This window comes from Scyliorhinus torazame, chromosome 24 (assembly GCF_047496885.1).
Source record: "Scyliorhinus torazame isolate Kashiwa2021f chromosome 24, sScyTor2.1, whole genome shotgun sequence".
NCBI classification, from domain to species: Eukaryota; Metazoa; Chordata; class Chondrichthyes; order Carcharhiniformes; family Scyliorhinidae; genus Scyliorhinus; species Scyliorhinus torazame.
Window position 1 is genome coordinate 12587185 of NC_092730.1, and position 22978 is coordinate 12610162.

The 22978-nt window shown below is 47.7% G+C and overlaps 1 protein-coding gene across 4 annotated transcripts in view; it reads right to left on the minus strand.

Moving 5' to 3' along the window:
* The window catches only part of sptbn2 (spectrin, beta, non-erythrocytic 2), a 347367-nt gene that overhangs the window by 88385 nt on the left and 236004 nt on the right, over positions 1–22978 (minus strand). For all 4 annotated transcript variants that reach the window (XM_072489368.1, XM_072489370.1, XM_072489367.1 and 1 more), the window contains 2 exons: positions 13611–13762; positions 3197–3370 (listed from right to left, as the gene is read on the minus strand). In XM_072489368.1, the coding sequence (XP_072345469.1) occupies positions 3197–3370; positions 13611–13762 (326 nt within the window). The remainder of the gene's footprint in view (positions 1–3196; positions 3371–13610; positions 13763–22978) is intronic.

The following is a 22978-nucleotide window of genomic DNA, read 5'->3' on the forward strand; positions in this document are numbered from 1 at the left end:
ATCGCTTCCCTGGTTTTGTGCCTACTCCTCTGGCAATGAATTCCGGAACATCTAGTTAGCTTTCACACCAAACTATACACAGGGCGGCACGGTGGTTAGCACTGCTGCCTCACAGCACAAGAGACCCGGGTTCGATTCCGGCCTCCGCCTGTGTGGAATTTGCATGTCCCCCCCCCACCCCCGGCCGCGGGAGTTTCCGGTTTCCTCCCACAGTCAGGTGGATTGGCCATGATAAAATCGCCCCTTTGTGCCCAGCTTAGGTGGGGAGTGGGCCCGTGTGGGGCACTCTTTTGGCGGGTTGGTGCAAACTCGATGGGCCAAATGTAGTGATTCTATGATCCATGTTAGACGCTGCGCTATTGGAGTTTCAGCACGTCCACAGTTACCCCGAAACCCCTCGTGCGTTATATCCTACAACTATTTAGTTAATGCTCTCAGGGTTCATTTTCCTTTCATAGAATTTACAGTGCAGAAGGAGGCCATTTGGCCCATCGAGTCTGCACCGGCTCTTGGAAAGAACGCCCTACCAAGGTCAACACCTCCCCCCTATCCCCATAACCCAGTAAACCCCACCCAACACTAAGGGCAATTTTGGACACTAAGGGCAATTTATCATGGCCAATCCACCTAACCTGCACATCTTTGGACTGTGGGAGGAAACCGGAGCACCCGGAGGAAACCCACGCACACACGGGGAGGACGTGCAGACTCCGCACAGACAGAGACCCAAGCCGGAATCAAACCTGGGACCCTGGCACTGTGAAGCAATTGTGCTATCCACAATGCTACCGTGCTGCCCTTTCACAGTACGATTATCTTACTTTTCCCCCCAACACCAAGTGCAATTTGCTACTCACTGGATTGCCTCTGCAACTTAACCAGAGTGAGATAAGCTGACAAGAAGCAGTGATTAGGATATACAATGTTTGGGTTTTAAAAGCCAATACATTTTCAGGGTACAGCAAGGTTAACACGTTCTTGGGGGTTGAAATTCTGGGAAAGTACGAGTTGGATTTGGAGACTAATTCGGAGTTCAAAGAGATGCAAGTTAGGCGGATTGGCCATGCTAAATTGCCTCTTAGTGTCCCAAAAGGTTAGACGGGGTGGGGGGGGGGGCCTAGGTGGGGTGCTATATCAGAGGGTCGGTGCAGACCTGATGGGCCAAATGGCCTCTGTCATGTGAATGTCACTTTAAGAAATGTTTGTCTTCACAAGTGGCTGCAGTGATGTCAGAGTGTGCGTGGAGCTGAGCTCTGTCTCTGCTTTTACTTTTGTTTTGAGCTGGAAGCTGCAGTGTGTCATAGTTTTGTTTTCAATTGGAGAGCTGCATTCAAACAAGAAGCTGTATATCTCCCTCTCTCTAAAGAATATCTCCAGATCACTTGATGATTTCAAAGCAATACCTGTTTCTGTAGAGAATTCAAACCTACTGTCTTTGTTAAAAAAAAAGAAGAGTTTTTTGACTTATGGATGTTGTTGGGAAAGTTATTAAGGGTTACCTATAGAGTATTGTATCTGAAATGAAAAATAAAATGAAAATCGTTTCTTGTCACAAGTAGGCTTCAAATGAAGTTACTGTGAAAAGCCCCTAGTCGCCACATTCCGGCGCCTGTTCGGGGAGGCTGGTATGGGAATCTGTGGGGATTGTCAGTGTTGGTAGTTGGTAAGATGTTTACTGTGTGTTTATAAAATGTTAACTGGATTCGTAGAATAAACATTGTTTTGTTGTAAAAATACTTTTAGCTCTGTTGCATCACACCTGTAAAGTGGGTCCTTGTGCTCCCCATAACCAAAATCTATTAAAAGCTGTGGGTCAGGTGAACTCCATAATATACTTTGGTGTTCTCTAAACCCTGGCCCATAATACCTCCTTCTGCACTGTAGGGATTCTATGAATTGCTTTGTCTGCAATTATCTTAACCAATATGTGACCATTAATTTGCTGTTCACAATTTACATTATTGATTTGGATTGGGGGAGCGGCGGCAGGTGGATCAATACTGAGGAGGACTGCAAAAAATTACAGGGGGACGCTAATGAACTTGAAGAACAGACAAATAATTGACAGATAAAGTTCAACACACATTTTGATATAAAGAATATGGAGGTCATTTATTACTTCAAAAGTCCAAATCTAGGTGGGGTCCAGGAACAAAGGGATCATAAGAATATAAGAACTAGGATCAGGAGTAGGCCATTTGGCCCTTCGTACCTGCTCCGTCATTCAATGAGATCATGGCGGATCTTGGAGTATAAATACATTAATCACTAAAGATTCCACCACAGGTTAGCAAGGCCATTTAAATAAAAAGTGGACCCAGCACTATGTTTTACTGATACAGGGATAGAATTGAAAAGTAGCAGAGATATGCTAAACCTGTACCGAACCTTGGTTAGACCACACCTTGTGCACTATGTGCAGTTCTGGTCAACATATTATCAAAAGGAGATAGAGGCACTGGAGAGGGTGCAGGGAAAGCCGACGAGGATTATATCAGGAACACATGGGTATAAATATCAGGAAAGGGTTGACAACCTGGGTCACGTCTCTCTTGAGAAAAGAAAGCTGATGGATGGTGATGCACTATCAATTACCACAAAGACGAGAGTAGTGGAATAATCGAGGCTTTATTGAGCAAGATGTTGTGCCTCCTGTAGCTGGAACCAGAATGGCTGCAGCACCGGTGAGCACACACATTTATACCCCGCCTACTGGGCGAAGCCAGCAGGCAGGGATTTACCCATGGACCTCGAGTATACAGGCAGTGCCGTAATACATGTAATATACTACTAGTGGTGACTACCACAGGTGGCCTATAGAGATCTTTAAAACTGTGAAAGGTTTTGATAAGAGTGGATACTGAAAAAAATGTTTCTTCTAGTGGGGCAGAGCATAAACTAGAAGTCATTAATATAAGACAATCAACAAGAAACTCAATAGCGAGTTCCGAAACCTCTCCACCCATTAAGGTGGTGCGAATGGGGTCCTCACGACCACAGGAGTGGTTGAAGCGAACAGTACAGATTAATTTAAGGGGGCTCGTGGGGTGAATGAACACGGCACTGACCGGTGGGACTGAGCAGTCCATTTCTGTGCTGCACACCCTATAGAATTAGGATCTGTCATTCATTCACTATTAATAGCAGGGTTAATCCGCAAGATGCTTCTTGATGCAGCAACTTCTGCTGTAATTACCTGAAACCGAAGGATGATGGTCCATATCAGGCCCAGTGTGAGGCGATGGTTCCCATCCACAATGTCGTGGGAGCCCATGTTTTCCAGGTGGACCTTCTGCTCTTTCAAGAATTGCAGGGCCTTATCCACATTCTCCAAGCAGTGAATCCGCATCCGTCCTTTGGTGGGTTTGGGCTGGGAATAGAAACAGAAGACGCTGGGTTAATGTCACGTCAAGTCACTGCTCGACCCTGACCCCTCAGACGCGGCAATCCAGTCAAGTTGAAGGGCACACGGTTTTATTGAGGGAAAATGATTCAGATGGGTGAAATGGGCTGGATCTCGAATAATGATGAGTCAGAGTACAGGAGGGAGATAGAGAACCTAGTGGAGTGGTGCAACAACAACAATCTCTCCCTCAATGCCAGCAAAACTAAAGAGCTGGTCATTGACTTCAGGAAGCAAAGTACTGTACCCACCCCTGTCAGCATGAACGGGACCGAGGTGGAGATTCCTAGGGGTGCACATCACCAAAAATCTGTCCTGGTCCACCCACGTCGACGTTACCACCAAGAAAGCACAAGAGCGCCTATACTTCCTCAGGAAACTAAGGAAATTTGGCATGTCCACATTAAATGTTACCAATTTTTACAGATGCACCATAGAAAGCATCTTATCTGGCTGCATCACCGCCTGGTATGGCAACTGCTCGGCCCAAGACCGCAATAAACTTCAGAGAGTCGTGAACACTGCCCAGTCCATCACACAAACCTGCCTCCCATCCATTGACCCCCATCTACACCTCCCGCTGCCTGGGGAAAGCGGGCAGCATAATCAAAGACCCCTCCCACCCAGCTTACTCACTCTTCCAACTTCTTCCATCGGGCAGGAGATACAAAAGTGTGAGAACACGCACGAACAGATTCAAAACCAGATTCAAAAACAGCTTCTTCCCTGCTGTTACCAGACTCCTAAACGACCCTCTTATGGACTGACCTGATTAATACTACACTCCTGTATGCTTCGCCCGATGCCGGTGCCTATGTATTTACATTGTGGACCTTGTGTTGCCCTATCATGTATTTTCTTTTTCTTTTATTTTCATGTAATTAATGGTCTGTTTGAGCTGCTCGCAGAAAAATACTTTTCTCTGTACCTCGGTACACGTGACAATAAACAAATCCAATCCAATAGTTCAGCATCGAGTTGCGATCAAGCAGATTCATGTCCTCGCTGTAAAACATCTATTGTGTGGCTCCATCTGGTACCCAGTGTCTTCCCTCAACCGCTGCTTGGCGTTTGTTCTCCCGCTGCCAAATTGTGATGTGCTTTAAGTATTTTGTCACCTTACAATTGCTATTCAAATGCACATTATTTGGATTGGCAGGAAAGTCCTATAGGATTGTTGCACACTCGTGCAGCTCCTGTTTAAGAGGCAATTAACACTTTCAGGAGAACCGGATTGATGAAGAGGCAAGAACTGAACAAAACACTGGTAGCAAGTGCAATGAAGAGTATGATTTTTAAACTCATATATTTGACATCAATTCCCATCTAGCTCCACGGAAAAATAAATGTGACTTGGATTTTATACCACGGATTCGTCTGTCATTAAAAATAATCCTTAAGAATATTCTTCCCATGTTGTCTGAAGAATTTTAAATGTTTCATTAGGGATTATGATGTCTGGTGATTAAATAGGAAGACTAATTGGTATGTGCACTCTGCAGTTCTGCTGACATTAAATAAATGACCTACAGCACTCCAATCCCCAGCAAACACTTGTCACTGTGTCAAGAACACACTCATTCATCTTTATGTGCACATAGAAAGTTCATTAACAAGAGAAGGCACGGAGCACATAGGTGTGACTGATCCAGTCTATAAACCGTGATTAATACAAGGTACATGCTCACCTAGAGCGCCCCTCTAAAAAGGTATAAATCTGTGTGCCTAACGAATGACTCATTCCATACCCTTGCAGTCATCAACCCAGTCAGGCCTCATATTGAATCTAGTCTACAAAGAGGATCCCAAGGAACCTCATCACATTTCACATCATCACTGTTAAACTGCATTCCCAGTGGGAGATGTGCTTGTTTGTAAGGGAGTATGGAATAGAGCTTCAGGCTACAATGTTGAGGTGTACCCTATGATCCTTCGAGCAGATGTCCTGCAGGCATCTTGGAATTAACTCTCACACGCCTAATAACATTATTCTATTGATGGCTTCCTGGTAGCACTGGGGCACTTTGAACATGGGAGAGGTGAACTCAACATCTTATAACATCCGGCGGTTGTCTTCAAATAGTTTCAACGTAGATGAACCCTGCTCATATTGGCACGCTTCTCGAGACTCACGTAAAAACGCTTCCCCGATTGCCCGAGAAACACGTTATCTACCGGGACTCTGGTTCGATTCAGGAACTCCCCCACGAGGCCGTGCTTAGTGCCACTTCCTATTTTAAAATGCCTTCCCGATCTCTCGATCCCCCTACCCCTGCCCACGATGTGACCCTCAAACCGCGCGCCCCCCCCCCCCCAAACACACACACACACACAAAGCCCCAATTCATCCATAAGGGGGTCTCTCCTCTGCAGCTCCACACCCCACCTGGCACCCCGTCAATACCCACCGCAGGGCACCCCCCAGGCCCAATCCCCGACATTGGAAACATGCCAGCCTGGCAGTGCGATCTGGGCAATGCCAGGCTGGCATGGTCAGGGTGCCAACCTACCCAGAGGGCAATCACCTGGGGGGCCCCGGTCCCCGGGGAGACCCCCAAGGGTGCCGTGCCATCTGGTGCCTGTTTGTGGAGACCATAACTGAACGGTGCTCGCCCTAGGTCTCCGAGGCGAAGGGGGTAGATCCCAACGCCTTGGGTACCTCGGGGAGATGCACTTTAGATGAGGCTAGCCGTCTCGCTCTCAAACACAAATTTGCAAAATAGTGAAGCCACCAACAATGGGCGAGATTCAGATCGTGACGAGGGAGAGAAAAAAGGGCAAGTACAGCGGAACTGAGGACAAGATGTATGCCACGTAAACAGAGATACAAGAAATAAATACTTTTGATGTATTTGCATAAAACCCTCTTGAGGCTAGATATCCACCCACTTAAATTAACAGATCCACCCACACCCTGGTATAATAGCAAAGAAAGGAAATGTTACGAGTGTCCTTGCCTGCCGGTTACTTTGAGGTGAGGGTTGCAGTAACTCGCGCACCCAGCAGATGTGTTACACGGCAGCAAACCGTGAAGGTGTGATTTGTGCAGCAGGCTGGGCCAAATTCTTTTATTTTTTTCTTGCTCTCGGCAAACAGATCAAAATGAAATATTCAGCTTGGCAGCAGCTGCAAGTTTAACACATTAAACAACAGCGTGGGCGGATATTGGTTCCCAAACTTCTTCCACAGTGAGCTCTCGATTTAAGCTGGCGAAATTGATGGCGGCGTTGATGGGATGGAGAAATGATTCCAGCCAGGGGCGAGCAGGAAATGAAGGTTCTAACGTTTTGTTGATAGAGGAGTCTAGCTGCAAGCCAGTCAAGCTGCACCTCCCACCACACACAACACACACGCACAACACACACACACACACACACACACACAACACTCAAACGCACACACACACAACACTCAAACACACACTCAATACTCAAACACACATACACACTCGCTGCCAGCGAGGACGGAGAATTTGACACTTGGCCAGATCTCCCATTCACCTCAGCGGAACCGGAGAATCCTGCTGCCGTGAACGGACAGAGAATCCCGCCCCTGGTCTCCCACAAGTGGAAATAGCTTCTCTATATCCACCCCTATTTAATGCCTTCAAAGTCCTATTTATGAGGTCATTCCTTAGCTTCTGGGGCCCGGTTAAGCTGAGGTGGCTAAACAGCTGGTTCGTGGTGCAGAGAGAGGCCTACCCCCGTGCCAGCTGAGGTTATTCATGGAGGCCCCGCCCTTCTCAACTTTGCCCTTCGCCTGCGGTGTGATGACCCTCAGGTGAAACCATCGCCAGTCAGCTCTGCCCCTCAAAGGGGAAAGAAACCTATGGCCGTCTGGGACTATGGCCACTTTACTGTACCTTCTCTTTGTTTACAGCCCCAGCTTAGACCATAAGACCATAAGACATAGGAGCGGAAGTAAGGCCATTCGGCCCATCGAGTCCACTCCACCATTCAATCATGGCTGATTTCAACTCCATTTACCCGCTCTCTCTCCATAGCCCTTAATTCCTCGAGAAAGCAAGAATTTATCAGCTTCTGTCTTAAAGACACTCAACGTCCCGGCCTTCACCGCCCTCTGTGGCAGCGAATTCCACAGACCCACCACTCTCTGGCTGAAGAAATTCCTCCTCATCTCTGTTCTAAAGTGACTCCCTTTTATTCTAAAGCTGTGCCCCCGGGTCCTAGTCTCCCCTGCTAATGGAAACAACTTCCCTACGTCCACCCTATCTAAGCCATTCATTATCTTGTAAGTTTCTGTTAGATCTCCCCTCAACCTCCTAAACTTCAATGAATATAATCCCAGGATCCTCAGACGTTCATCGTATGTTAGGCCTACCATTCCTGGGATCATCCGTGTGAATCTCCGCTGGACCCGCTCCAGTGCCAGTATGTCCTTCCTGAGGTGTAGGGCCCAAAATTGCTCACGGTATTCTAAATGGGGCCTAACTAATGCTTTATAAAGCTTCAGAAGTACATCCCTGCTTTTATATTCCAAGCCTCTTGAGATAAATGACAACATTGCATTTGCTTTCTTAATTACGGACTCAACCGGCAAGTTTACCTTTAGAGAATCCTGGACTAGGACTCCCAAGTCCCTTTGCACTTCAGCATTATGAATTTTGTCATCGTTTAGAAAATAGTCCATGCCTCTATTCTTTACTCCAAAGTGCAAGACCTCGCACTTGCCCACGTTGAATTTCATCAGCCATTTCTTGGACCACTCTCCTAAACTGTCTAAATCTTTCTGCAGCCTCCCCACCTCCTCCATACTTCCTGCCCCTCCACCTATCTTTGTATCATCGGCAAACTTAGCCAGAATGCCCCCAGTCCCGTCATCTAGATCGTTAATATATAGAGAACAGCTGTGGCCCCAACACTGAACCCTGCGGGACACCACTCGTCACCGGTTGCCATTCCGAAAAAGAACCTTTTATCCCAACTCTCTGCCTTCTGCCTGACAGCCAATCGTCAATCCATGTTAGTACCTTGCCTCGAATACCATGGGCCCTTATTTTACTCAGCAGTCTCCCGTGAGGCACCTTATCAAAGGCCTTTTGGAAGTCAAGATAGATAACATCCATTGGCTCTCCTTTGTCTAACCTATTTGTTATCTCTTCAAAGAACTCTTAACAGGTTTGTCAGGCACGACGTCCCCTTACTAAATCCATGCTGACTTGTCCTAATCCGACCCTGCACTTCCAAGAATTTAGAAATCTCGTCCTTAACAATGGATTCTAGAATCTTGCCAACAACCGAGGTTAGGCTAATTGGCCTATAATTTTCCATCTTTTTCCTTGTTCCCTTCTTGAACAGGGGGGTTACAACAGCGATTTTCCAATCCTCTGGGACTTTCCCTGACTCCAGTGACTTTTGAAAGATCATAACTGACGCCTCCACTATTTCTTCAGCTATCTCCTTTAGAACTCTAGGATGTAGCCCATCTGGGCCCGGAGATTTATCAATTTTTAAACCTCTTAGTTTCTCTAGCACTTTCTCCCTTGTGATGGCTACCATATTCAACTCTGCCCCCTGACTCTCCTGAATTGTTGGGATATTACTCATGTCTTCTACTGTGAAGACTGACGCAAAGTACTTATTTAGTTCCTCAGCTATTTCCTTGTCTCCCATCACTAGATTACCAGTGTCATTTTGGAGCGGCCCAATGTCTACTTTTGCCTCCCGTTTGTTTTTAATGTATTTAAAGAAACTTTTACTATCATTCCTAATGTTACTGGCTAGCCTACCTTCATAATTGATCCTCTCTTTCCTTATTTCTCTCTTTGTTATCCTCTGTTTGTTTTTGTAGCCTTCCCAATCTTCTGCCTTCCCACTACTCTTTGCCACATTATAGGCTTTCTCTTTTGCTTTGATGCATACCCTAACTTCCTTTGTCAGCCATGGCTGCCTAATCCCCCCTCTGATAACCTTTCTTTTCTTTGGGATGAACCTCTGTACTGTGTCCTCAATTACTCCCAGAAACTCCTGCCATTGCTGTTCTACTGGCTTTCCCACTAGGCTCTGCTCCCAGTCGATTTTTGTCAGTTCCTCCCTCATGCCCCTGTAGTTACCTTTATTTAACTGTAACACCTTTACATCTGATTCTACCTTCTTTCTTTCAAATTGGAGATTGAATTCTACCATATTATGATCACTGCCTCCTAAGTGTTCCCTTACTTTAAGATCTTTAATCAAGTCTGGCTCATTGCATAACACTAGTAATGTTCCAAAAAGCCCTCCTGTAAACATTCAATGAATTCCCTTTCCTTGGGTCCACTGGCAGCATTATTTCCCCAGTCCACCTGCATATTGAAGTCCCCCATGATCACTGTGACCTTGCCTTTCTGACATGCACTTTCTATTTTGTGGTGCATTTTGTGCCCCTGGTTCTGACCACTGTTAGGAGGCCTGCACATAACTCCCATTATGGTTTTTTTTGCCTTTGTGGTTCCTCAACTCTACTTGCGCGGTTTTCCCTGATAGATTAAACCCTCTGCATCGTCCTTGTACAATCTATTTTTAAACCTTCACCACTTCTCTGTGTCCCTTTTCTAAGACAAAGAACGCAAACGTGCACAGACTCCAAGCGTTAGACATCAAACATTCTCTCCTCCTATTTGATGGTGCTGATTCACACTTGGGTACAATTCTATGGTCCTTGCCATTCTTCATGTGTTAATCTGTGACGCAAGAGTGAGTGGAACACTCAGCCACAGGAGGTTTTACCTGACACCACCGTGTATGCACTTTCTGACAGGAGTCACTGTAACAAGCCTGGATGGAATTTCCCCCTCCTTGGCACAGGGAACTGGAGACAGTTGTATCGCCCAACCAGGGTCAGCACACTTCCCTCCAATCAAGGATCTAACCCGAAGCCGTTGTGATTCGGGGAACCCAATAAAACAAGCCATCCTCTGTGTCCGTCGGTCACGGCAGACAGCGACAATGCAACAAGCATGGTGCTCACAATGCCTGGCAGAGGTTGTAGCTGGTGCGTTTAATTACAAAGCAGATGATAATTATGATAAAGGTTAGCCTTCAGTGGCCACAGCGGCTTGGTGACAGAGCCCAACTACTGAAAATGATGTCCGACTTCCATATTGCGGCACTTAAGGAAGAACCTGCCTCACAAAATTCATCTTCTCAGCCACCAGCAAATAAAGTGGACCATTCGAAGCTGCCATGTCCGTAAGGAATTTGTTTTGCTGCATTGCCATCACTTCACATTGATGGAAGGCTGCCAGCGACCATGGCTGATAAAGAACATGCTCGCGTTTAAAAACAACCAGCTGCACGATTTAATTCCCAGACCCTTGCACTCCCCTCCCGACCTGTGGCACGGCGCTGGTGCCAGAAGAAAAACAGGGCCACGGTAACAATGCGATCCAGCTCAATTGGGCAACCAGTCTGAATCACTTGGGGTGGTCTTCAGAGGACTTTAATTAGAGGATAGGTGGCTGGGATCTATTTCCACTGTAAAGCACGTTTGCCTCTGATGTTTTCCACAGACATAAACATTGATAATAGCAGGGACAAAATAGCTTGCTGAATCGAAGCAAAGGGCCCACCTTGGAGATTCCTACTCAGCACTTGGCCACTGAGTGATTTGGCATTCTCTCCCCCTGTCCTTTTACTGTGTCACGTTAACCATCATACTCCAGCCACAATCACTGTTGATCTGCCGATTTATGTCTGGAACGGGCAGACTAATGGTTGGGGTGTGGTAATAGCATGGAGTAACTCACCTGCTGATTTTTACTTCTGCCTGAAGAAATACATAACCCCTTATCCCCACCCCATTTTTTGCAGGGATTTACGGTGTGTGTGAACGGTCAGTTGTTGAGGATATTCGAGGCTGAGATTGACAGATGTTTGAACTCTCAAGGAAATCAAGGGATATGGGGATAGGGCAGGAAGACGGAGTTGAAGATGAAGCCATCATCTTATTATCGGGCGGCACAGTAGCACAGTGGTCAGCACTGTTGTTTCACGAAAGATGTGCTTGTTAGGTGAATTGGACATTCTGAATTCTCCCTCTGTGTACCCGAACAGGCGCCGGAGTGTGGCGACTTCACAGTAACTTCATTGCAGTGTTAATGTAAGCCGACTTGTGATAATAATAAAGATTATTAGAAATGCCAGATCCCGGTTCAAGGAACCTACAGCCTTCTCCTCCTCTTTCGCCTATTGCTTGCATTAAGAATGAGACACAGCACTACCTCCTTTGCCATGTCAGTTCCTGACAGGCTAAACTATCTTAGCGGTCTCCAAGATTGCGATTTAAATTTTCTTTTGGTAGCAATTAGGTCCGAACTCTTCACCAATGGCTATATTCGCAGACACAATCTAGGCTGAAATTCCAGCACAGTAGTGACAGAGTGCTGCACTGTCAGAGGTGCGCTTTCAGCTGAAAATCAGAAACTGAGGCTCCATCAATATGTGACAGTGGAGAGATAGATCCCACACAGTCCTGCTTGAACAGAAACAGGGGATCCTACCCACATCCTGACCAACATTTGTCCATCAACCAACACCTCACAAAGAATAAAATAGATCAACCAGTCGCTCATTTTAATTTAGCTTTAATTTTATGGGACTTCACGACGCTCAGGTCGACTGTCACGTTTGCCTGTTTAACTAGGTCACAAAGGAGGTAGTGGCGTTGTGGTACGGTCACTGGACTAGTGACAGGGCTTTGCTTTAGGAGCCTGGGTTTGAATCGCACCACGGCAGAGAGCGGAATTTCAATTCACTAAAAATGATGACCATGAAAAAGAAAATTGATTCACTTATTGTCCTTGAGGGAAGGAAATCTATCGCCCTTGCCTGGTCTGGCCTACACTAAATGTGATTCCAGATCCACAGCAATAGGCGGAATTCAATCAAAAAATTGTCATTTTGGGTGAGTTTGAGGAGATGTTTCCCACCGGCTTTTTGGGTGAGACCCACATCGGCGTTCACCCACATTTAGTCATTTTTTGGGGCCTTGGGGAGTTTCCCGCTGGTCTAGCCCACTCTCAGGAGCAGGACCGGCCAGCGAGACCGGTTCCGCAGAGATCGGGCCGCCATTTTGAACGGGTTCCCCGATGTCTAAGTGAGCTGGAGGGTCCCTCACCCCCCCCCCCCCCCCCCCCCCCCCCCCCCCCCCCCCCGCCACCCACAGGCAATGTCAACCCCGCACACATGGGCATTCTCCACCCCCCTCCCCAAAAAGTGAGGAGAGTCCGCTATGGGGTCGCTGAGGGCTCCCTCCCCCACTTCAAGACTCCTATTCCCCCCCCCCCCAAGCCTTTATGAGGCCGCTTCATACCTGTCCTTCAGCGCACCCCCCCCCCCCCCCCCCCCCAATACCCTCTTTCTTGGGCATGGCACCCCTCACCCGTGGCAGTGCCACCCTGGCACCTAGGCACCCTGCCACCTGTCAGTGCCCCTGCCAGCCTGGTAGGGCCACCCAGGCACCTTGGCAACGCCAGGGGGAAAGTGCCAAGAGGCCAGGGTGAAAGTGCCAAGAGGCAAGGGGGAGAGCCAGGATACCTCCCTGCAACCAGCCCCAAATGCCTAATTTTATTTACATCTGTTGATCTGCATCTCACCCGAATCTTGCAAGGCACCTCGAATCTCTCGGTCAACGGCCTCGCCGCAACACCAAGTCAGGTTTGATGAGGCCGGTAAATCGCGGCTAATGTGGGTGACTCTTAATTGCCCCTCTAAAATGGCCTGGCAATCCATTCAGTACAAGAGCAACCAGGGTTGGGGAACAAATGACGGCCTTGCTAGTGATGCCTATGAATGGAGAGGGGGAAAAACTGCTTTACCCTGAGGATATGTTACGATTTTGCATAAAGACGAGTTTTCCTTTCCTGTCCAGTAAAAGCAGGCAGAACTATCTCAATTTCTCGTTAGCAAAATGAAAGGAAGATGTTTAGTTAACCTCTTGAGCTTGTAATTTATTTATTCTTCCTGTGGGGAAGGTCCTGTTCGACTGCCCATGACATGATCAAAATGGTCGACCCACTCACAGATCCATTATTCATCTCGTTATGCTGGGGACTGCGTTGGGAGCGTTCTTGGCTGTCCATCACACAAGGCACTGGTCGGGGCATGTGGCTGCTTGAAAGGCTGGTGACTCTTAAAGCTGGCCTAAAGTTACTCTCGTCATATCGTTCTGACGATCGCCACAAAGAGGACGGGAGTTTTATACTGACCAGCTGCTCGCCCGACAGCACTTCCAGCAAACGGATGAGCATCCGCCCATCCCTCAGGTCGGTGTAGAGGTCCGTGATCCGGCAGGTCACCCTCGCTAAGTGGGAGTTCACCCATTTGGTGAACGTCTTCTTCTGCACGGCTTCACGTTCGTCTGAAACAAAAGGATAAAGAGAGGTGCGTCGTCAAACGGGGCAGCGAATGACAGGATGGACAGGAATTGAACCCAGTGTAAGGGAGCACCGCAACTACACAGGTTATTTTCGGATTTTATTCTAGATTTCAGCTTCGCTTTCCCTCTCACCGCTATTCTCAGAGTACTAAAATGAACAGTAGAAAAAAAGAATGCAGAATAGCAGTAAAGGCCGATTGCCAAATTTACAACATTGTGCTCTGCTAAACATGAGAGGGATTTTCTGATGAGCAGAGGTTTAGCAGGTTGGTCCTGCATGCTTTGGAGTTTAGAAGATTGAGAGGCGCCTTTATTGAGACATATAGGATCCTTAGCAGGTTTGACAGGGTAGATGTTGAGGGAATAATAATAATCTTTATTAGTGTCACAAGTAGGCTTACATTAATACTGCAATGACATTACTGTGAAAAGCCCCTAGTCGCCACTCTCCAGCATCTGTTCGGGTACACAGAGGGAGAATTCAGAATGTCCGATTCACCGAAGAAACACATCTTTCGGGACTTGTGGGAGGAAACCGGAGGAAACCCACGCAGACACGGGCAGAAGGTGCAGACTCCGCACAGACAGTGACCTAAGCCGGGAATCTAACCTGGGACCCTGGCGCTGTGAAGCAACAGTGCTACCCATACCCCCTCGTGGGAGAGTCTAGCACCAGAAGGGAATGATCTCAGAGTAAAGGGGTCGGCCACTTAAGAGATGAGGAAGAATTTCTTCTCTCAGAGGGTAGTGAATCTGTGGAATTCTTTACTTGCCGGGGCTGGGTCGTTAGGTATGTTCAAGGCTGAGATACAGATTTTAAATCAGTGAGGGAATCGAGGGTTATGGCGATAAGGCGGGAAAGTAGAGTTGGAGGATTATCACATCAGATCAGCCATTGAATGGCGGAGCAGACTCGATGGGCCGAATGGCCTCCTTCTGCTCCTATATGGTCTTATGGCCTCATGGACCTCAATTTTACAAAATTGACGAGAAAGCAGCATGTGTAAAGACAGATTTTATTTCTTAAATTACAAAAAACCCTGAAACAAAACTGGAACCCTGGGCCTTCTGTCCACCATGACTTATACTGAGCAGCGTCTATGATACAGCGGATAATCGGCTCCTAGCAAATGCTCTGCTATAATTGAAAATATGACCGGAAGAGAATTTCCACAATGCAGGACAATTAAATTTATGTGCCACCAATTAATTGATTGATGAAATACACTACACAAACAGAACAGGAAGCAAGTGAATACAATGATATATTATACAGAGCGTCGATGAGGATAGATGGTGTGTTTGCTGAATAATAGATGGTAATGGATTTGATTATATAGAATCACAGAATGGTTACACAGCACATTCGGCCCATCGTGCACCTGCTAATTCTCTGCAAGAGCAACTCAGCTAGTCTTACTTTGACGCTCTTTCCCTGTACCCTGCAAATCTTTCTTTATCCCAATCCCCCTCGGAAAGCTACAATTGAACCTGCCTCCCCCACGTTCTCGAATTATACATTCCAGATTCTAACCACTCGCTGCCTAAAAAATAACTTCTTCAATTCACCGTTGGCTCGTTTCTCGATCACCATAAATTGGTGACCTCTGGTTCTTCTTGCCCCTCCGGCCAGCGGGAACAGTTGTGCCCCTATACAGCCTCTTCAGACTCCCCTATCAAATCTCTCAACCGTCTCTTCTCTAAGGAAACCGGCCTAGCTTCTCCAATCTACCCCCGTCCCTCATCGCCCGCACCATTCTCAAAACTCTTCTCTGCGCCTTCTCGAAAGCCTCCACATCCTTCCTCAAGTGCGGTGCCCAGAATTGGACAAAATAGTACATTTGGGGGCCGACGTAGTGTTTTGTAAAGTTCCTTCGTAACCTCCTTGGCGTACGTTACAAAGTGAGTAATTAAGCGGGCACCAGAGTTCTTTACGGCTGTGAGGAAAGGTTGATGCTCTGCAGAAATTCTGCATAACCGTGTTCAATGGGAAGGGATCTGGTCCATTGAGGGGCTGAATCATTGGGATTCTGCACACTCAGCGTCGCCTCCTCTGGTCTCAGTGACCAGCTGCCGAGGGCCCAGAAACAATCTCACCTCGGTACGTGGTGCTCTTTGGCTCCGGTGGCAAGTACGCTGACGTTTCTAACAAAGTGCCGCCGACAGCTTCACGACTGCAATATAAAGGAGGCAGCAGCATCTGTCAGAGAGTCGATCATTCGGTCATCCGCAAAACTCACCGCCAAACTCACACCTCAGCACATCTACTCTTCAACACAGAGCTGCCCCGCAACATTTAACAGCTCTCTGCAGTTGACCCATTCTGTGGATTAGTGATTCCCAGCTGCTGTTTATTACCCAAGTACACAATTTTATTACGAGTAACTAAAAGTTTGAAATATAGCCGCCGCAATTTAACCGAAATGTCTCTCGGTGTCATTTTGGGCTGGTTTGGTGTTGCCCGCCAGCATTTTCGGTGAGATCCACATCGGTATTTACCCACACTTAGTCATATCCTTTGGGCCTTGGGGCGTTTCTCCGGGACACACCGCTATGGGGGTCACTGAGGAATCCCCCTCATCAGGCTCCACCCCCCCCCGCCCCAAACCTTTAGGGGGCAATTTATACACGTCCTTCATAGAACAGAAGGAGGCCATTTGGCCCATCGAGTCTCATCGACCCACTTAACTTCCCTCACTTCCACCCTGTCCCTGTAACCCAATAACCCCTCCTAACCTTTTTGGACACTAAGGGCAATTCAGCACGGCCAATCCACCTAACCTGCACGTCTTTGGACTGTGGGAGGAAACCGGAGCACCCGGAGGAAACCCACGCAGACACAGGGAGAAAGTGCAGACTGCGCACAGACAGTGACCCAGCAGGGAATCAAACCTGGGACCCTGGTGCTGTGAAGCCACAGTGCTAACCACTATGCTATCGTGCTGCCCTTACAACCCCCCTCATCCCTCCTTTCATGGGCATGGCACCCCCTAAGGCCCCGGCCCTTGGCAGTGCCAACTTGACACCATGGCACTACCACTCTGCCATCCTGGCAGTATCCCTTCCAGCCTGGCAGTGCTACCCGGACACCTGGGCAGTGGCGGGGTTGCAGTGCCAAGGTTCCCGGGTGCCAGAGGGAGAACCAAGGTGCCAACTCCTCCCCTCCCCAGGTGCCGTTAGGCCTGGTCCACGTTTGTGTAGCCCAATGCTAAATGGCGCCAGTGTGATCCCTCGCTGGGGAGCCAGTTAGTTTCCGGGAGGCCGTTAGATTGGACTTGCATCTCACCAATGAGATGGAGATCGGTCTTAATTGGTGTCAATTAGTATATCGCCACATTTGGGCAGGATTCGGAAATGGTACCGAGAGGGAGCCAGTTAGAACACAAACCGATTTGAACACGGCGCGGATCCCTTCCTCTCCCACTATTTAACCAGCGCGCCCGGATTGGCGTTGGGCACAACGAGGCCGTTAAATCACACCCAGCATCTCCGCTGATTCAAAATGCTCCCCCCCCCGCCCCCCCCCCCCCGCCCAATACTCCCCTGTCCTGAAAGGACCGACGTACCAAACCACACCACTGAAACAAATCATTTGCTTACCACTGTTGTTTTGGAATCTTGCTGCTTAAAAGCTGGCTAGCACGTTTCTTACAACACGGGCAGCATGGTCGGCACGGGCTTGGAGGGCCGAAGGGCCTGTTCCTGTGCTGTACTTTTCTTTGTTCTTTGTAACAGCGACTGACATTCTTAACTAGCGGCAAAGCACTTTGGGCGGTCCTGAGGTTGTGGAAGGCGTTATGCAAATGCAAGTTCTTCCTTTACTAGGGTGTGGGGCCCAAGGGATCACGTCTGGGTCCAAATGGGGATTATCCACAATTTATTTAACTCGGGGATGGTGTACTGTGGCCAGCCCAATAAGCCGTCACATAAAACCCAAATACTGTCCAGCAGCGACCAGTGGCTAGCATGGACTTTCTCCATTCCGACAGTGGTACTGAGGTCAAATGAATGACTCTGCTGCCGTCCCATCAAATAACTCACCACAGACTGTGCATCAAGCCCCACACCTTCCAGCCCTGTAGGTCCAAGTGCCATAATGCAGGTACCCTCTGAACCATCAGAAAGGTAATGTCATGTGAGAGTACCTTTAAGAAAAGGGTGTTTATAAATGGGTGTGTATATAAATATCTGTAGTGAGAGTACCTTTAAGAAATGGGTGTTTACTACTGCAGTGATGTCAGAGAGTGGGTGGAGCTGGGCTGTCAGCTTTTTACTTTCGTTTTAGGCTGTTTGCTGCAGGGTGTGCTTTAGTTTAGCTTTCAGAGCTGGATAGCTGCAGTCACAGCCAGAAGGAATCTAAAGAATGTAAATCGACTCTGGTGATTTAAAACTAATAACAGTAGTGACTTTAACCTGATGTGCTTCTGGTAAAAGGTGTTTTAAGTCTTCTGGATGTTAAAAGGAAAGCTTAAAGGATTACTTAGTGTTGTATTCTTTGGGGGTTGTATTTGAATTAATGGTTGCTAAGATGTTCACTGCATGTTTTAAAAAGGTTAACTTGAGTTCATAGAATAAACATTGTTTTGCTTTAAAAAATACTTTTCCATTTCTGCTGTGCCACACCTGTAGAGTGGGCCGTGTGCTCCCCATACCACAATCGATTAAAAGTTGTGGGTCAGGTGACCTCCATGATACACTTTGGGGTTCTCTAATCCCTGGCCCATAACAGTAAAGAAAGGACCTGCATTTAAACAGAACCTTCCAATGCCTCAGGGTACCCCAAAGTACTTAGTGCCTTTTCGAGACTTCTGAAGGGTAGTGTACCGATGAGGTAAGATGGGTGGGCTAAACAACGGATTTACGCGCAGCAAGATTCCACAAGCAGCAATGCGGCGCTTCACCAGATGATCTGTTTTAGTTGGCTGAACAATATATATTGGCCAGGTGACGGGCAGAACTCCCCTGATCATCAACTAATGCCATGGGATCTATTACATCCCCCGAGAGAGAAGGTGGGGCCTGGGCTTTTCCGATTCATCCAAAAGACAGCACATCAAACAGCGTAACGCTCCACCAGTATTGTGCTTGCAGTGCCTGTCTGCATTGTGTGCTCGGGTCTCCGCAGTGGAAAGTAACTCTTGTCTCAGTTGAAGTTATTGCCCGCCAAACCGCGACAGGGACCGAGGAGGAATGAAGACAGGAGCTGGCCTGGCTTTTCCTCCATGCTGTCTCCTGCTTTCCAGGACAGCTAGGTGGCCTGGACAGCAAAGGTCCAACCCCATTCAGCAAGTGGGGCAGCTTCCAGCATGGACCAACTTCCAACCCAACGTCACCGAGGTGCCGCATCATGTAACCACGGGCCCTGCAACCAGGAGGGACATGTTCAAGCTCATAAAGGGGGGGAAGCTGAATAAACAGTGCAAATGAAACTGCTCAGCTAACGGCAAAGGCATGCAACAGATTATTCAGTGGAAGCGGAGAGAAGGCAGCCAATTTAAGATGAATATGAATGGACAAAAGAGGCGTGGGGGTGGTGGCAGGGGGCAGGCAAGGGAGGGGTGCCCGAGAGGTACAAGTGATAAAGCTGCGCACGGTATGTTCTAGACTCAGCTGGACCGCTGATCTTTTCACCCGTGCATTCCTCTGTTCTAGGGGTTACCTCAGCTGAGAATCAGAAAATAAAACACTCCACCATTTAGTCAGTCCTGGAGCTAGAAACGACATTTAAAAAAATAACCGGGTCAGCAGAATTCCAAACAACGGGGAGCCGTCACAGTAAAAATGAGATGTTGGTTCACCAAACAAGTAACCCCTGGCTGGTATGAGGTGTTAGTGAGGCCATACTTGCAGTATTGTGTTCAGTTTTGGTCTCCTTACCTGAGAAAGGACGTACTGGCACTGGAGGGAGGGTGTGCAGAGGAGATTCACTAGGTTAATCCCAGAGCTGAAGGGGTTGGATTATGAAGACAGGTTGAGTAGACTGGGACTGTACTCGTTGGAATTTAGAAGGATGAGGGGGGATCTTATAGAAACATATGAAATTATGAAGGGAATAGATAGGATAGATGCGGGCAGGTTGTTTCCACTGGGTGAAATCAGAACTAGGGAGCATAGCCTCAAAATAAGGGGAAGTAGATTTAGGACTGAGTTTAGGAGGAACTTCTTTACCCAAAGGGTTGTGAATCTATGGAATTCCTTGCCCAGCGAAGCAGTTGAGGCTCCCTCATTAAATATCATTAAGATAAAGATAGCTAGTTTTTTGAAGAATAAAGGGATTAAGGGTTATGAGTGTTCAGGCCGGAAAGTGGAGCTGAGTCCAAAAAAGATCAGCCATGATCTCATTGAATGGCGGAGCAGGCTCGACGGGCCAGATGGCCGACTCCTTCTCCTAGTTCTTATGTTCTTAGTGAGCAGCACGGTAGCACAAGTGGCTAGCACTGTGGCTTCACAGCGCCAGGGTCCCAGGTTCGATTCCCCTCTGGGTCACTGTCTGTGCGGAGTCTGCACGTCCTCCCCGTGTCTGCGTGGGTTTCTTCCGGGTGCTCCAGTTTCCTCCCACAGACCAAAGACGTGCAGGTTAGGTGGATTGGCCGCGCTAAATTGCCCACAGTGATCAAAAAGGTTAGGAAGGGTTATTGGGTTATGGGGATAGGGTGGAAGTGAGGGTTTAAGTGGGTCAGTGCAGACTCAAAGGGCCGAATGGCCTCCTTCTGCACTATGTTCTATAAAAACGGCTGGTCCCTCTAAAGCCGCCGATTGAGGGGCAAACGTTCATGGCTGCTTAAGCCCGTTCCACCAATCGCGATCTTTTCAGAGTATTAGCTTTGATCTTTGTTTCATCGCCATGGTGGCTTTGATGAGAAGGACGGATGTTGAAATGGATTCTGTTTATTTTTTTTTAAACTGCTGCATAAACAAATAGCTGTCCTGCTGAATTCGGAGCTGCCTGCGGCCATGTGTACTGTAGATAGCATCACTCCTATGCATGGCCTTGGGAGGGGCTACACTGATGCCAGTGATAACATTACAGAGCGCTGTTTCTATGGGAGAAAGAATCCAGGTGGGATCGAAGTCTGAAAGAAAATGCCAACAGCTGCTGGAGGATTAATTCTAGGCCGGCACACATACTGCAATTTATTTCAATTCGTTCCTCACAGCAACAAATACCAAGTATTACTGTCGGCTAATAATAATAATCTTTATTGTCACAAGTGGGCTTACATTAACACTGCAATGAAGTTACTGTGAAAAGCTCCCAGTCGCCAAATTCCGGCGCCTGTTCGGGTACACGGAGGGAGAGTTCAGAATGTCCAATTCACCTAACAAGCACGTCTTTCGGGACTTGTGGGAGGAAACCGGAGCACCCGGAGGAAACCCACGCAGACATGGGGAGAATGTGCAGATTCCGCACTGACGGTGACCCAAGCCGGGAATCGAATGTTGGACCCCGGCGCTGTGAAGCAACAGTGCTAACCACTGTGCTATGTGCCGCCCATACATGTGACTCCAAACCCACAGCAATGCGGTTGACTCTTAACTTCCCTCTTAAATGGCATCGCAGTGGCATCACTTAATTCAAGGGCACCAAGAAATGGGCATCAAATGCTGGGCCTTGCCAGGGACTTCCACATCCCATGTCAGAATAAAAGAAGATACTTAGTGGAACAAGTAAAGCTTTAATCACAACTGTAGGGGAAGGGGGCGGCATAGCAAATTGACAAACGGCAGGTTTGCAACCGAAGACAGCAAGCACGGGTTCCTGGAGTAGCTGGAATGGCCTCGCTATGGAGCTACTGGAGGCTAGAATCTCGGCAGAACGAGATGCTCTGATGCGAGTTAAGAGGGAACTGTAGGTTTCTCTGGGAGGCTGAGCTGGATGGGATGAAGGGCCTATCTGTTTGTACCTCTGTGATTTCAGTGACATTGTAAGGTATGTTCTGCTTACATAATCAAAGTCAAGTGTTCCTTGAATATCTTGGGGTTGAAAGCAGGGAGGGCTAACCATAAATATGGGTGTTAAAAAAAAAGTGTTTACCAGGGCGTTACAAGTAAGTTTATCCACATTTTACGTGTCGCATAGTCCTTTTATAGAAAGGCCATTAACAAACAACTTGCATACCTGACAATTAAAGACCGAGTTTTTTCCAATAAAGGTATTATTTTATTGCGTCGATGGCTTCTACAAATAAGGTTTAAGGCGTTCTCTTGCTTCGAAGTAAAGATCCAGCAATTTGTCAAATAAATTCGAGGTATTCAAGAGGGAATCAGGTGAGCCTTTGAAAAAACAATGTGTGGGGTCACGCGGCGACGGCAGGAGAATGGCACGAGGTGAAATGCTCACTCAGAGAGCAGGTGCAGGTACGATGGGCTGAACAGCCCCCTTCTGCGCTGTAACAATTCTGAGATTCTGATTCAGGGACACACCCGGCACGCAGTAAGCAGGTCGTTATAGGTTGACATTGAGTACAGGCATGAGGGTAATGTTAAACCACCACACGCGTGTAAAACATTTCAGATTTTGGGAGCCGGTGCTCATTGAGCTGTAATGCTCAAGATAATGGAAGAAACATCTCGTGAGAAACTGCAAGGGTTGCAACATCAGAAGCATTAGAGATTGTATTTTCAGGCAAATGAATAAAAAACTTCTTGGAAGTAGTATATGGCACAAGTTGTACTTAGTACATTTCAAAGTAAAGTTTTACAGAACATTGAACTTTGACAGAAAATGACAGAATATAATAATAATCTTATAATAATCTTTTATTCATAGAATTTACAGTGCAGAAGGAGGCCATTCGGCCCATCGAGTCTGCACCGGCTCTTTGAAAGAGCACCCTACCTAAGTCCAATTCACCCAACAGCACGTCTTTCGGGGACTTGTGGGAGGAAACCGGAGCGCCCGGAGGAAACCCACGCACACACGGGGAGAACGTGCAGACTCCGCACAGACAGTGACCCAAGCCGGGAATCGAACCTGGGGCCCTGGAGCTGTGAAGCCACAGTGCTAACCACTATGTGCTACTGTGCTGTCCCACGGTGCCGAGGACCCGGGTTCGATCCCGGCCCTGGGTCGCTGCCCGTTGTGGAGTTTGCACATTCTCCCCGTGTCTGTGCGGGCCTCGCCCCCCCAACAACCCAAAAAGATGGGCAGGTGGATTGGCCACGCTAAATTGCCCCTGAATTGGAAAAAAAAAAAAT